Below are 16,184 nucleotides of genomic sequence, written 5' to 3'. Positions count from 1 at the left end.
GTATTCACTGAATACTGATTTGCCTTATATACAAAAATCTTTCTGGAGCTTTTACTATTCGTGAAAAATCCATTATTCGTTCCTGGGGTCATCTGGCAACCCATCTCCACTTTTTAAGTGACATGGTAGCCTATCTACAGGGTGATCCGGAAGTCTTATTACCCATACCAAAAAGTACCAACAACAGAGGTATCAGTAGTGCAATAATATGAAATACATATCCTTGATTCAGTTTCTTTTGGTTACCCCTAAATATTATTTCAATTTTCACAATGTTTTGTCCTAAGTTAATTTTTTTCATTTCCGATGGATGAAGGCAAATAAACTGAACCCAGTACATCTCTATTGCTATATTACTTGTTCTGTTACAGTTTCAGTGTTCTTATTTTGTTCTATTGTTCTTACTGTGAATAAACTGAATCCAGAATATGTATTTTGTATTACTGCAATATTGGTACCTTTATTGTTGGTACTTTTGGTAGGGGTAACAAGACTTTCGGACCACCCTGTAGTATTCTACCGCATGGGTGGACAGTAAACATCAAAATATTGTCATCGTTGGTTGTACACAGAATTCATGCGCTTTTTTTTTTTTTTTTTTTTTTTTGCAATGGGCAAAAATATGTTGCTATCCCAAAAGAACACTGCTCAGATAATTGCCTTAATGTTACTATTGCTAATAAGGATATTGCAGACCTTGTGGGCATGAACGTACGTACGGTGGAGATTTGGATTAGCAAGCTATCCCAAAAGAACACTGCTCAGATAATTGCCTTAATGTTACTATTGCTAATACGGATATTGCAAACCTTGTGGTCGTGAACGTACGTACGGTGGAGATTTGGATTAGCAAGTTAAAAAATGGGGGTTCCAAGGAAATACCCGCCCACACTCCTCGTGGCCATTGTCCACAAAAAAATAAATGAAGCTACAGCGAGGCTCATAAAGAGAGGGGTCAATAGGAATCCCAGATGTACAACATGTATCCTCAAACAGGAGAACAGTGTTGGAGAATGTTAGAGAGCACACAATACGATCTTGTGTTAGCTCCACCCTCAGATTTCATGAGTGGGCTGCCAGACATTGCCTACTTACCCTTAAACAAAGGAGGAATACGCTCTCTTTTGCAAGACAGATTGTATGGGAGGATTCGTGTTCTTTGGACGGATGAAACCACGTTCAACAGTGATAAGCAACAGGTGGGGGGAAAATTAAAAGGAGGGCTGGCAGTGATCCCTATGACCCCAAGTTCATGCAGCACAGTAAAAAAAAAAAACAACAACAACCCAGTACCTGATGGTTTGGGGGTTGTTTTTCCTTCAATGGCAGCAGAAAACTCATCATACTGCCGAAGAATGAAACTGTGAACAAAGACATACTTTGAAATCCTCGTGGACCATTTAGAAGATATCTTTGAAGTCATCAACCATGACTTCTTTCAGCAGGATGATGACCCTGCACAGTTCAGAATAAATTAAAAACTATCTCGATTTTTCATTTTTGTGACAATTACTTTCAAGACTGGCCAGGCAACTCGCCAGATCTGAATCCTACTGAGAACCTCTAGGGGATTATGAAATTGCAGTTATGGATCCGTGATGTCTCCTCCATCCCAAGCTCGAGGTTGTGCTTTGTAACATCAGGACAATCTTGACTGGCCCCCCTACCGAAGAACCTGGCCCTTTCACTTCCACATCATCTACAAGCCATCATCAAAGCCAAAGGAGCCTTGACGAAGTATTAAATTAAGGTATATGAAATCATTATTATTTTATTTTCAATATTTTGATGGGGTGGGAAATCTGTATGAGATGTTCATCAATCGTGTTTTCGATTTACTGGAGTTCAGCCTCATACCACACTGACTGCACCATTCCCTTATCCAGTCCATGACCCAAATGAGGCTGAGGACAGCTCCATTTCTCAAAAGTGTAGACTTTATTACTGCCACAAGTACTGCATCATAGGCATACTGAACAATCTTGTTTTCCAAGCCAACGACCAGGTCACTTGTTAATGATAAAAATAACAGTAGACCAAGAACACTGAACTGTGGAACTCCATCATCATCAACTTGCTGCTGTTTACCTGTAAGGAAATTTTGTAGTAATCCTAAAACATACCCACCCACTCCAAGACTGAAGTTTATAATTGGTCATTTGTCCTAAATTACAGGGTCTTTCTGGTGACATATCTCAATTAACTTCTTGGGATCAGTATCTAATATAGCATCTGAAATATTATGTCTGACAATCTTCAATATTGTGATCCCAAACTAGCTCTGAATTTCAACTAGATTTTGTGTACTTTGTGATCAGTAATCACAGATTTTCTATAACTTCCCGTTTTACATAAAATGATATTGTTATGATACAATAAAGTTTTATGCATACTTACCTGGCAGGTATATATATAGCTGTATTTTCTGAAGTCCGACAGAATTTAAAAAAACTTCCGACACACGCAGTGGTCGGCCAGGTGGTTAGTACCCATTCCCGCCGCTGGGAGGCGGGTATCAGGAACCATTCCCATTTTCTATTCATAATTTTTATTTCCACTGTCCCCTGAGGGGAGGTGGGTGGGTACTTGAATATATATATATCTGCCAGTTAAGTATGAACAAACTTTATTGTATCATAACAATATCATTTTGCTCATGAACTTACCTGTCAGATATATATATATATAGTTGAACCCCACCGTTGGAGGTGGGAAGGGACAGAATAGAAGGATTTTGGGACACAAATGCATGCAGATGATTTACATCTTGGTTCCACCTGTTAGCATAGCCGACTTCGTGATTACTGTCACCCAAGTCTGCTTCTGCTTTACTAGAGTTGCCAGCGAGGTAGAGACCTATAAAGCTGGTGCACTCCAGATGATCTGTCAACGGGGGCGTGACCACAATGTGAATAGACCATATTGACCATACCATGAGGGCTAAGAAGTAAAATAAATATATATATATAATTATATATATCACCACCTGACCAACCTAGCCAAAGTTAATGTGTGTTAACTAAGGCTTCAGAGTTAAGAAGTCTCCGTTGTCAGCGACTCCAAAACTAAATTAAGAGCTCTTCCTAACCATTTTCTACAGGATAGGATGAGTAGTACTTCTTGCCCCCAAGATTGTGTCTGCAGACACGTATGGCCCTAGCGAGCAGCAGATCTCATATGCCATCTTCACATCTCGCAGGGAGTGTGAAGTGAACCCAGAGTTGCTTCGCTAAAACATGGTACTCAGGATGTTGCTGAGTGCCATGCTCTGATGAAATGCTTCCGAGGCCGCGCCCTCACCTCGTGAGCATTCAGATAAAAAGATTTCAAATCTTTGTGCAAACACAATGAAGGAGCATTTTTTGAAAGAACTCCTTAACCCTAAAACCAGGGTGTACTTCGATATGGGCAAGTCTGGTCTTTTCGGAACACTGCAGATTGCCCGATTGACTTCGACTTTCTTGATTTTAAGTAGATAAAACTTGAGAGACCTGACAGGGCACAGGACTCTCTCTGGCTCCTGCCCACTAACTTGTGCCATCCTTGCTTCCAAGATCCTGGCCCAAGGACAAAAAGGGTTTCCATTCTTAGGCCATAACGAAAGGCTTAGAGAGCACACCTCCTTGTGTTCTCTAAAGCCAAACTTGTGACGATGGCTTAAAATCTCACTAACCCTCTTTGTCGTATCTAGGGTGGTTAGAAGAAGGCCTTCCTGATCACATACAAGAAGTTAACAGGCAGGAGAGGTTCGAATGCTTTGACATCAAGAACTTCAGACTACGTCTAAGTTCCATATTGAAAGCTTCGATCCGGAAATGCACAGTCTGTACTAAAGTCAGGTGAACGACCAGTTGACCAGTCAGACGAATCAAGGACAGCAAGGCTGTACCCTGAAGACCAAAAGGCACTATTCTTAGCTGAAGGATGAGTGTCTGGACTGCCTGGGCGATTCAATCTAAGCAAACCTTGGGGGTGTATCAACGCAACCCAACGTCGTCCGCAATCGACTTCGTCAATAAGAAACTCAGGGCTACTATATGTCGCCTGATCTCGCACGAGTGTCTGACTCCGAGAAAACAGGCGAGACAAAAAGTAGATGGTGAGCTAGAATAGAGATTCCACAGACCTCAATGATCGTGAAGGTCTTTGTTGTTTGACAGATGCAAATCTGTCAAACAACATTCTCTGTTGTCTGTTCGCACTGGCAGAATTTTCAAAACTCTCGGCAACCGCTAGACCACTGGTAGTTCAGGTGATCTCCCCCACGTTCGCGTGGCACTGGTACTTGGAACTATTCCCGTTTTCCTCAGATTTTCTCTGAACCCTGTCTCCTGAGGGGAGGAGGGTGGGAAATTAATTATATATACCTGCCAGGTAAGTATGCATAAAACTTTATTGTATCATAACAATATCATTTTTATGCATGACACTTACCTGGCAGGTATATATATAGCTGATTGACACATTTGGAGGTGGGTCACAGACAGCAACATCGTCATAATTCAAAAATTAACTAATTTTTTAAATTATTTATTAAGTTCCTTACCTGCTAAGGTAGCTGACTTCGTAGGTCCTGCCTCTTAGCCTGCTAAACCTTAGTAGCTCTCAACTAGGATGTGACCTGTTTGTTGAGAAAGCTAACAAACAAGGGTCTGACAACTGGACGGGACCAATTTGTTGACAGGAAACCCTAGCCCTCTCTTACCAGGGGCATTCATGCTTATGGATAAGTTCAGACCACCTGAACCACACACAAAGCTAACGTAACACATTACACTTCACATACTGAAGAGGAAATAACCGTCTCAGACAACCATAAAAAGAACACCACTTAATTAAAATACCTAGCATGTTAGTAATCTATCGTTGCGGCCGTCGATCGAGACGATTCGTACGGACTTTTGCAATCCTGTAACGAACCTCTAGATGATCGTTACATTCTACGCCTGTTGTTATACTAGGCTCTTTCTCGTAAACTCGAGCAGGGACCGAGAGAAGATACTTCTTAAGATATGAGAGAGCTGTGGAATATCAGAGTTGATGTGGACCACTGGTTCCAAAAACTCGTTTCGAGGACTGGAGGGACGACCGAATTGCATTTACTTCTTTCAGATTAAGATCCAGGACATCTGAAACACTATCCAGATGTCCGGCACCTTCTTTCTATCATGACGCACTGAGAGATGTTCAGAATAATTCCTAGATCTTGAATAATATTTAAGTTTCCCGGTAGTAAAAAACTGTGGTCTGAATTGCAGTCTATTCGGGGAAACAAACTTCTTCAGGAAGGAAATGGTCCCCAGCAAGCTCATCCATTCCCTCCCCGAGTATGCTTACTTCCCTATAAGGCTGCGCTTTGCCTAAGCAGGAGAGCATATAAAAGTGCAATGTTGCGGTAGACTCGTAGTTCTATACCGTGCGGTAACGAGCACCGAAAGGATTAAGAGATAACCCTGTTGAACATAGTAAGGCAAAACTAATGCAACGTTTATTCATTCACGTAAGAAATCCCCTCAATCTTAGGCTAAAGTCCGTGATTGTAGGACAGAGATACAGTTCGTCAGTCAATCCCGCAGGAGAGACGTAACCGCCAGCACAGAGATACGGTTAGTCAGTCAATCCCGCAGGAGAGAGAGACGTAAACTATCGCGCATGACAGCGCACGATCTGTTACTGGCTCGGTTGGAACTTGGACAGTCAGACACAGCAGCAGCCAGCAGCTTACGAACGTCGTCTCTTAACTTTATGTCTGGGTTGCCAGCTACCACCCTATTCTACGAAGAAATAGGTCCGTTATTTTTTGGAACAAAAAGAGACTCTCAAGCTGGTATATTTAAGCGAAACAGAAAACGCTAAATATATAGATGCGTTTGTGTCGTCAGAACACTACCATACAACGGTAAAAGATAAATCGGAAACTCCTGGAAGGCTGCAGGGAGTGACTATTAAATGTCCTTAAAATAGTAGACAATAGACCTCTCGGTTGCCATCCGAAGAGATAACTACAACAAGCGTGTATGACTTGAACCAACCAGTAGTAAAATAACGCAAGGCAAAAAATTTTAATATATCACAATAAAGTTTGTTCATACTTACCTGGCAGACATAGTATATATAGCTGAATTCGGAAATACAGCTACATACATATCTGACAGGCAAGTTTCATGAACAAAACTTAGAGAATCGAAGCAGACAGCTCAAGCTTCTTAAGATACTGGACAAAAGCGTTCATTGACGTAGTCTACCAGTCTATTTCTTGTACGAGTCTGCGAATGAGGAAGGAGAGCTCTTCCGAACCTTGTCCTTATTCGCTTACGCAATATCAAGTTAATGAGATGTTTGTCAATGAGAACTAACCCATTAACGGTACAGAGATATTTTGTCAATGAGGGGAGACCCACTTACTTGACAAAACGATAGTATATTGTCAATGGGGGAGTCACTGAATTGACAAAACGTAATCCAGGAAGTCGAGCCTTTTATTTTTTGATTCCCGTCTCAAACAAGGAAGGGACAAGAATCCTGTTAAGAGACTGGGCTTACGGTAGGTAGAACGACGATGCTCAATCGGCATGGAAGTCTCGACTAGAAACTAACAAAATCTATCATCTGAAAAACCCTTTCAGATGGTCTAAAAAGCTTTAAATTTATTGGCAGTATGGCAAAGGAAGTCCTGTCTTGCGCTTTCCTGAAGAGTGTCCTTTTGATGAGTGCCTTTGCAAGAATCCTACTGAACGTTGCCGAAAATCCTGACGTTCAGGACGTCGAGCCTTTACATAACCCGTAACTGTCTTATCTCAAAGTCTTGACTGAGGTAGAGAAAATGAGATCTTCCCTTGAGCTTTCCTTAACTCCATCCACCTTTGCGAAAAGCAATATAATATTGACAGAGACCTCTTGAATTCACGAAACCCGAGGTCTTGCTGGGTTTCGAAGACGAAGTTCTGTTCACTTTCTTGAGGCTCAAATCTTAAACAAGAGCTTGAAGAGTTCAACAGAAACATTCTGGTGCGCGCTCGGCGTCCACTGGCGAGGACGCTCGGCGTCCTGGTGCGCGCTCGGCGTCCACTGGCGAGGACGCTCGGCGTCCTGGTGGCGGCCACTGGCAGCGCTCGGCGTCCACTGGTGAGTGCGTCCATCCGAGCGTCCTGTTCAAGCCGATCGTCCAAATAAGCGTGCAGAAAAGCGTCACGCTCCTGACAGGCGTCAAAACAAGCGAGAGAAACTGCCTTCTTTTTCCTATTTCTTGGTGGAAAGAAGTACACGTGATCAGGCAACTTTCGCCTTCTTACTTCTCACTGAAACACATAACGAGGGAGAAGGGACGTGAAGCGTCCTCCTCCTATAAAGCTTCTTAGAGGGCGCGAGTCCTTCCGAGAGCTCCAACCCTTGTGCGGGGAGGACGCCTCGGAGGACGAGAAGCAATCCTTCAGGATTCATGCATGTGCACGCACTTTGGCAGTCTGGGATTTCACCAGAAAACTGCCGAAGGCACGCCAGATCGGTGGGGTTCCCTGTAACCCTCCTTCGGCTTTCGACATGCCCTCTCCCTTGGTTCTGGGAGTTCGACAGAGGTCTAGACCTAGAGGCGTTATAAGGCCGATCTGACGCACCCTCCACTACACAAGGGGCACTGTCACTGCACTTAGCCACTTCACTATTGCTCTCTAAAGCAAGCACTTTCGATTCTAAGTTACGAATCGAAATAGTATAAGAGAAAGGGCAATAACCTCTACAGACACTGTTTTAGGGCCCGAAGGCAACATTACAGGGTTAGGCGTAACAAAAACAGAAGTAGAACTCTTCACAACAATGAAGGAGAGCGATCACCTCTCGCAGACATAGTCATAACCCGTAGGCCATACTACAGCGTTAGGCAAAATAAAGTCTACCGGAAGGTTAGCAGTATCACTACCCTGACTTTCGTAATTGATTAATTGCGTACATACTAAACAAACTTTTTCCTTACGGAATTAGACACATTTACTGATTAATTGCGTACATACGAATCATACTTTTTCCTTACGGAAATAGACATGTTTACTGATTAATTGCGCCCCCCAAGTGCGGAACTACCGAAGCTTTCGGTAGCCACACCCTATCTTTGCAGACAACACCCTCTGAAACTAGCCTAACTAGATTCAGATATCTTATGCAAAAATGAATCAAATTCAAATCAATTTAAGATAGCGTATGCCTAGCCACAAATCCAAGTAAATAAATTAAAAGACAATTAGGATACTTAGCGGCAAATGAAGTTTCCAAAATCCTAAGCCGGAGGTACTGAAAACAGGTGTTTTCAGTACCGGCGACAGAAAATTTATGAATAGAAAATGGGAATGGTTCCTGATACCCGCCTCCCAGCGGCGGGAATGGGTACTAACCACCTGGCCGACCACTGCGTGTGTCGGAAGTTTTTTTAAATTCTGTCGGACTTCAGAAAATACAGCTATATATATACCTGCCAGGTAAGTGTCATGCATAAAAACAGGTTTTGATGTAGGGAAAACCTATTTTGGGTAGCCGTTGTTGAGTCCTCAAAGGATTTACCCTTCATGGTGTGTGCCTGCACCCCATGGTGTCCAGACTAATATAAAAGAAATATTTTTTAGCTGGGTATTATGCCATAATGATAAACCCTATGAAATGTGATAAAGTATAATGGACTCAAAAGACATGAAGGCATTTTGTCTTGTCTTCAGAAAAGCTGTACCCAGTTTCCCAAGTCAAAAATTGTATAAGTAGTGACTAGTGCGCATCAGCCATCTTGTTTTACGATTGGGCCAGTTAAAAGACCAAGAACCATTATTCTGTTGGTCAACGCAGGATGAATCTTTACCCAAATCCCATGGCTTTTCGTCAAGGAAGTGGAAGGGTTTTGAGGACTCAACAGCAACTACAAAAATAGGTTTTTCCTACATCAAAACCTGATTTTTGCGTGTAGTCGCTGTTTCGTCCTAAAAAGAGCATTACAAAGAAATTGACAGGCGACGAAAAACTTAAGCTCCCAAAATTAAAACTATATCATTTCCAGTCCAAGGTCAAGCCACTAGCTTCAGTAAAAGAGAACAAAACTAATCAATAATACACTGTGGACTAGTTCTTTAGCCACTTCCAAAAGGAATGACAAATTCTTCAACAATTCTTGCTTTCATAAAAGGACTAGCAAGGATCGTGTATTACATCGACTATGTGCTCTCCAAACAAAGGACAGTCAAACCTTTGTTCAAGTTTAAAACTAAATATTTTCACTAACATCTATAATTTTGGGGATTCCATGATTCCTGGAGAAAAATTATGAGCTAGAAATATCTCAAAATGAGGATCACTGGCTAGGTACACTTCAGTCTGTGTTGACCAAAAGAGTAATGGTTCTTTAGTCTTTTAACCGGCCCAATCATTAAACAAGATGGCCAATGCGCAATAGTCACTTCTACAGTTTTTGACGTAGGAAACTGGGTACGACTTCATTGAAGACAAGACAAAATGCCTATTGTCTTTGAGTCCATTATATTCTATCACATGTCAATAGTATTTATCATTATGACATAATACCCGACTACAAGACCAGGCTAAAAGATATTTCTTTGATATTAAGTCTAGTCACCATGGGATGCTGGTACACACCAAGGAGGGTTAATCCTTTGAGGACAAAACAGCGACTATGCCATAAAAATTACTTAGTTACCTAAGCTTGGAATTGGTTGTGGTTTCCTTGGGATGATATTGCAATTTTTCTTTGTAATAAATTGTTTCTGAAAATTGTACACCCATTTTGTTGCCATTCAATCCAAACAAATAGAGGATTATTCTATGTTAGTGAATGTTTACTCAACTATCAAAATCAAAATAAAAATATTGAGAATTTCAAAACTATTAAGATAAATATATAATAACTGAAACAGAAAACTAATCCAGAAATAATTAACACAGCCAGCAACCCAGCATAAGATTATTTTCAAACCACCATGTGGTCAACCCATATCTACTACCATAAAGCAAGTTGACAGTAGAAACATTTTCTTTGAGAGAAGGGAAGTGTATAAAACTTCATTGCAGTGTGTATTGAATAAAACAAAATGGTCAACATACCTGAGACACTTTTGACTTGACATCTTTCATTTCTTTTGATAATGTCTTAATAGATTCTTGAGCTTTCTGTAGTTGCTGCCTAAGTTTCTCCTGCTCAGCACCAGAGTTCTTCCTTTGGTTCTCCATCTGTATGGTGAATACAAGAATTAACTGAAGTTTCTAAATAATCTGAAAAACACGATACAATGTAAAATACAAAACCATGCTACATCAAAATGAAAGTACAATGAAACAGCTTATCCAGATAAATGGCGGGAGGGGGTTGTCATCTGTTTCACAATTACCCAGATTTACCAAGGAAATTGCTTGGATATTAATTTCATGATAAATACTTGTGAAGTTTTACCAAAGCAAGTAGTAACTTCATCCTTTTCACAAATCATCACAACAATGTTCATGCCAGAGAGATGTCATGAAAATACCACTATACTTCCCGACTAACCCATTTTGAAGCTACATAACTCCTGGATATCACACTACTAAACACCACTCAATCATGTCCAGTAATTACTGCATATCAGTAAGGATATGCTGTAATGAAATAATTTTATAGTATCATCCACATCTGACAGGATTTTATTCTTGTCCTTATTTGTTTGAAAATAAAGCAATCTATGTTTTTTCCCCTTTAAAATGACAAAAGAGTGGGTAATGTTATTACTTATTACAATTCTGGCTCTATGATGGACAGGATGAAAATATCCAGCTCATCCAGAATTCAGGATAAAGTCAATAGATTTAAAAAAAAAAAATTTTTTTTTTTTTTACTATACAGAAATTTCATTGTAACAAACCCACAAAAAATTTGGAAATTATAAACTTACGTCCTCAAGTTTCTTCCTTGTTTCTTTCAGTTCCCGGTCATGAATTGTGTATTCCAATGCCCTCCTCATCTTGTCATACTTCTGATATTCTTTAAGCTCTTCTTTTTCTTCCTCTAGAGTCTGCAGTCTATCTTCTATAGTTCTTAAAAATTCCTCAATCTTCTCTCTTTTACTTTCCGTTTCTACAATGGAAATTCTTGATTGGCAAGTATTCTAAGTTTCTAATCACAAACTTAAATCTAAGATTAAATTTTGAACTAGTAATACTGTATTATTAATAACCAAATTTTTTTTAGTTAACTGTTCTTTCAAACTGAGGATATGTCACAGAATTAATCAGCAAATAGATTTACCTTTCAAGATTACTTTTGACTCTTCTCTTCTTTCATCATAAACACGAGTTCCAGCAACCTCTCTCAAAAGTTTAAGCCTCTGGGAATCTGGGGCAGTTGCCATTTGATTAATTTTACCCTGTGAAATTAAAATTGCATTACTAAACATCTCCAAAGGAAATAGCACTCCTTCACCCATTATCACGCAAAATAAGATCTTTCACGTCATCTATGTTAAACATTTACCACTACTCAAAATTACTATCATACCTGTTTGACAATGTAATAGGGATTTGATCGAGAAAATCCTGCAGACTCTAAAAGATTCATCACATCAAGTTTGGTAACTGCCTTCCTATTAAGGAAGTATTGGTCCTTTTTCGCACCGATAACTCGACGAAGGCAGACCTCATTTTTGTCAATCTGCAAGTTTCAATAGAATTAGTAAAATTGTATCCAGTATTTAAATTGAAGGAAAAAAAATCCACAAAATAATTTCAATGTTTGTCTGACAAAGCATATGAGAGGGCAAGCAAAAATTTTGCATAAATTCAAGATAAGCTTTTAAAACACTTACTGGTATTCTGCCATCAACATTATCAAAAATGATCTCCACAAATGCAGAGATAACTCTTGGTCCAGTACCCTCATGGAGTAGGGCCTGGCGTTGCTCAGCTCGTAGGTGAGAGAACTCATCACTCAACACAAACTGAATTGCTGAAATCCAACACAAATTATTATAAAAAACTTGTTAAAATCTAGCCCATTTAAATCCTATCCTACCCCTGCTGGGGTTCAGTTACCCAAAAATATGAAGCTCAATATTCACATTAATGGTTAACTTGATGAATAAAAGAACTTACCATAAAAGAAGTTACTCTTCCCAGATCCATTCCTACCAACTGAAAAGAAACATTATTATTGTAGTTTGATATACAAGCATACAAAAATTTCTTCAGATGCAAATATAAGCACCATTCAAAAAACTTAAAACTTCAATACTGGTGTACATGTAAAACAATTTGTGAACTATTCTACTCACCCACAACATTATGGCGAGGATCAAAAGGTTCTATAACTGTTTGTTCTCTGTAACTCTTGAATCCCTGAATAATAATCTGTAAGACAAAGAGACCTCTAGATTAGACTCCGAACAGCTACAACATTATAGCACTGGTAAATATTGAACTTTAGAAGTATTTATAAATTGTTTTAAATGACAAACTACTTACTATGCACTTTACAGTCTGCATATAGTATAAGTAAATACTCTGCCTGTGAATGAATGCACAATAATTTTAAAAAAAAAGGCCCACGTCAGGGCACAGCTTCCTAAATCAGGCTAGAAAAGGTAGGGTTACTGGAGAGGCAATCATGGGATAGACAAAAAGCACATACAAAAGCCTAGATTACAGCCATCACAAGGTATAAGATTGTTTGTATAGTATTTTTATGTTGCACGGAACCAGTGGTTATTCAGCAACGGGACCAATGGCTTTACGTGACTTCCAAACGATGTCGAGAGTGAACTTCTATCACCAGAAATGCACATCTCTCACACCTCAATGGAATGGCCAAGAATTGAACTGAGAATAATGTGCAGCAAAAGACGGCAACAGTCAAGGGGCAACCGACACAGTTGCATTGCCACAGAAGAATACACAAACTTCACATCACATTTACTTATGAAATCAATCCTGGGTATCACTAAGACTATAAAAGGCAATGATGCCACTGAAAAGGCTATACACTATTTATTAGCAATATCTACTACTATTCAGCTTTATAGGCGACCAGAAAAAATGAACTGACAGGTCTTTTAAGTTTATATCTAGTTTATAAAAAAAAAAGTTCCCCTACAGAAATATTCTTAAATGAATTGCATAGGAATTTATTACTGCCGTTCTCAATTAGTTATGTAATATTCACCGTCAGTGATGTCAGTCGCCATTTTCGATTAAATCCAATACAATTCAATTAGGCTATCATGTATAGTATACTAAATAATTTAATCCAACCTATTTCCATCACTGACACAAAATTAAAATTAGAACCGACGATATCAACCAATTACAGCTAGTTGTCGACTTGCGACCACCCGGTCTTAAGATGATTTGGACGTAAGTCTGCCCATGTTAGTTTACCGTAAGAATATTATACTAGCCTAGCCTATACTAGGCTAATCAGCGCCATCTTCACATATAAGGTAGCCTAGCCTATACTACACAGTATATTTTATACATGTATGGCATAGTAATTATTAATTTCAGCTAATTCTCTAGGTTCAATGCACATTGGCTTAAGATAATTCAGTACAAAGAGAAATTGAATAACATTAACAAGTTAACCTTCCGTATACGATAATGATGATAAGGTACATATATCGTATACATACGAATACAGTAGCCTAGCCTACAGTATACTACTACATACTACATATACAATATAATTTAGTAATTCATTAATATAAGCTAATTCTGGAGGTTCAGTGCATTCTGATTATATATCAGGAACCAACATCTTTTCTGTGAATCTTTTAAAAAGTTATGCATTACTGTATCCAATATTATTGTATGTATTCTCATATTATTATAAAATAAAATACTAACAAAGCGGTCAATATCAGCTGATGGCAAATATGAGTTTATTTTGCCGTATTTACCTCAATTCGGAGGTAACTGCCTTGCTTCTAGTTAGCATAAAATATTTAGATTTTACATATATGAGACAAAGTAATTAGTCATTATAAGACGTGTTTTTAAGCCGAAATATGAATTTAGTACATCTCGTGAACTAAATAATTTGTTTTTGTTAATAGATTGCATTGTGGGTGGTTATTGTGTAAAAATATTACGTGATTAAGTTAGCTATTTTACTTGATTTCATCGTAGTACGAGCTTGAACGTTATGTTACTTATCTTTCATCAGCGTGAAAACAACAGTAAAATGTCTTCTTTCAAGACATGAAGTTTTGATTAATATGATTCACTCAATTTTATCTACAGTTGTATTTGATGGCATAAGTTAACTGCAGTTATATTCTTGTTGCCGATGCACGATAAGTCATTAGCAGCTTGAAAAGTGAGCTGCGTGTGGAGAGGCGGGAGCTGGGGAAAAACTGTTGTACGTTCAGCTGGACACCACCGTTTTTTGCTCATGTTGCTTCCCCGTCATTGTAGTTGTGGGTGGTTGTGAAGTCGATCAGTCGTAACTTGCATAGGTCGAAAGTCGACAACTACTAGCTGTATATCAATGGCGGATGGAAGACCTCTTCCAAAAATGCACCAGTAACAGTCAATTTACATTGAAATGAGAAACCTCTCATGAAATTAGGTATGGGTTAATAATTTTTAAATTTACTTTTTGTTTTGCCTGAAGAACACTACCACAGCCTGATTCCCACCAGTCGCTGACTGGGATATTTCCACCCTTTCCTTGGAGTTTTTGTTTATAAATATTTATATTTACTGTCTTGTTTGTTTTTACATTATCTAGGATAAACAATAGAATAGCCACCTGGCAACCACCTTCCCAAAATGACAAATTTTCTAAGACAATTTATATTTTTCATAGCAACAAACCTGAGGTCTTAACAATAGGATAATTCTGAGCGCCTAGCTGGATCCGATTAAATCGCAGATGAAAAGCAAGGAATCTTGTGAGATCTGGCAATGTGAGCGCCATCTCTATGTTTGAGAAGTCACTTGTGTAAACAAACTTCCATTGCGCCATCTCTATGTTTGTGAAGTCACTTGTGTAAAACAAACTTCCATTGCGCCATCTCTATGTTTGAGAAGTCACTTGTGTAAACAAACTTCCATTGCGCCATCTCTATGTTTGAGAAGTCACTTGTGTAAACAAACTTCCATTGTGCCATCTCTGTTTGTGAAGTCACTTGTGTAAACAAACTTCCATTGCACCATCTCTATGTTTGAGAAGTCACTTGTGTAAACAAACTTCCATTGCGCCATCTCTATGTTTGTGAAGTCACTTGTGTGAACAAACTTCCCATTTCCTGTGCTAATCCACAAACCATTTGTACCCATAGATGCTGGTACACTTTCTTTACAACTTGAACGATGATGTCGTTCAAAGTTGAGGCCAAGGAAACTTGGTGAATTTTAGGGAAGAAGAGTGCAGTAGATAACATTTAAATAATTAGTTGAGCACCAGAATAAGGTTATGAATGGCAAACACAGTATAACATTTAAATAATTAGTTGAGCACCAGAATAAGGTTATGAATGGCATAAGTTTATTACATATCAATGATAATTCATTTGAAATATTTGTTGTTGTAAAAGTAACTAGATTCCTGACAAAAACTTCAACAGTTTTCCTCTGAACATTAGGTATGATGGATGTATTTGTCACGTTTTCATTTTTTTTTTTTTTTTATTAATGTAGGTATATTACAGTGTAATATACATTATATACAGTGTAATGTATATTACATAAATTCTGTAAGTTTTGTATAGTATAATGGTGTTCTAAGTAATAATTTTGGAAATAGGACCTTTATTTCAGTCATGACATCTTGACTGTCATACCCAATTGTAGATGAACTGTCATACTCAACTTTCTTGCAGAAAATGGTGACTTGAATATGTACACAATACATGTCTGAAAAGTTTCCCAGTTATTCAAGCAGATTGTTATCAGCTATTCATGTAATTGTTATAATCTTAATGCTCACATCTTTATTATTTACAGTTTGGATATGTGAAGATGTTTGACTGCTGTATTACCACCATAGTGTGAAGCAATCGCCTCCCTCCCTGGGACACTTGTCTGTTTTCACATGAAGTGTGTGCTAGATAATTTTGAAATAAATAGTTAAACATCAGTGTACGGTATAAATTACATCAATTTATTACGTATTCATGATAATCAATTTGAAAATATTCGTTGTTGAAAAAGTTTTCTAGATTCCTGAA

The 16,184-nt window shown here is 38.7% G+C and overlaps 1 protein-coding gene across 3 annotated transcripts in view; it reads right to left on the bottom strand.

Annotated features, from left to right (window-relative positions):
• Window positions 1-16,184, bottom strand: part of LOC135206033 (structural maintenance of chromosomes protein 3-like) — a 78,877-nt gene that overhangs the window by 24,469 nt on the left and 38,224 nt on the right. For all 3 annotated transcript variants that reach the window (XM_064237206.1, XM_064237204.1, XM_064237205.1), the window contains exons 2-8: window positions 12,291-12,366; window positions 12,112-12,150; window positions 11,826-11,965; window positions 11,519-11,671; window positions 11,270-11,387; window positions 10,917-11,098; window positions 10,093-10,218 (exon numbers count right to left, since the gene is read on the bottom strand). In XM_064237206.1, the coding sequence (XP_064093276.1) occupies window positions 10,093-10,218; window positions 10,917-11,098; window positions 11,270-11,387; window positions 11,519-11,671; window positions 11,826-11,965; window positions 12,112-12,150; window positions 12,291-12,366 (834 nt within the window). The remainder of the gene's footprint in view (window positions 1-10,092; window positions 10,219-10,916; window positions 11,099-11,269; window positions 11,388-11,518; window positions 11,672-11,825; window positions 11,966-12,111; window positions 12,151-12,290; window positions 12,367-16,184) is intronic.

This window comes from Macrobrachium nipponense, chromosome 29 (assembly GCF_015104395.2).
Source record: "Macrobrachium nipponense isolate FS-2020 chromosome 29, ASM1510439v2, whole genome shotgun sequence".
Classification (NCBI taxonomy): domain Eukaryota; kingdom Metazoa; phylum Arthropoda; class Malacostraca; order Decapoda; family Palaemonidae; genus Macrobrachium; species Macrobrachium nipponense.
Note: the sequence above shows the minus strand (reverse complement) of the source record. Positions and strands in the feature narration are given on the sequence as shown.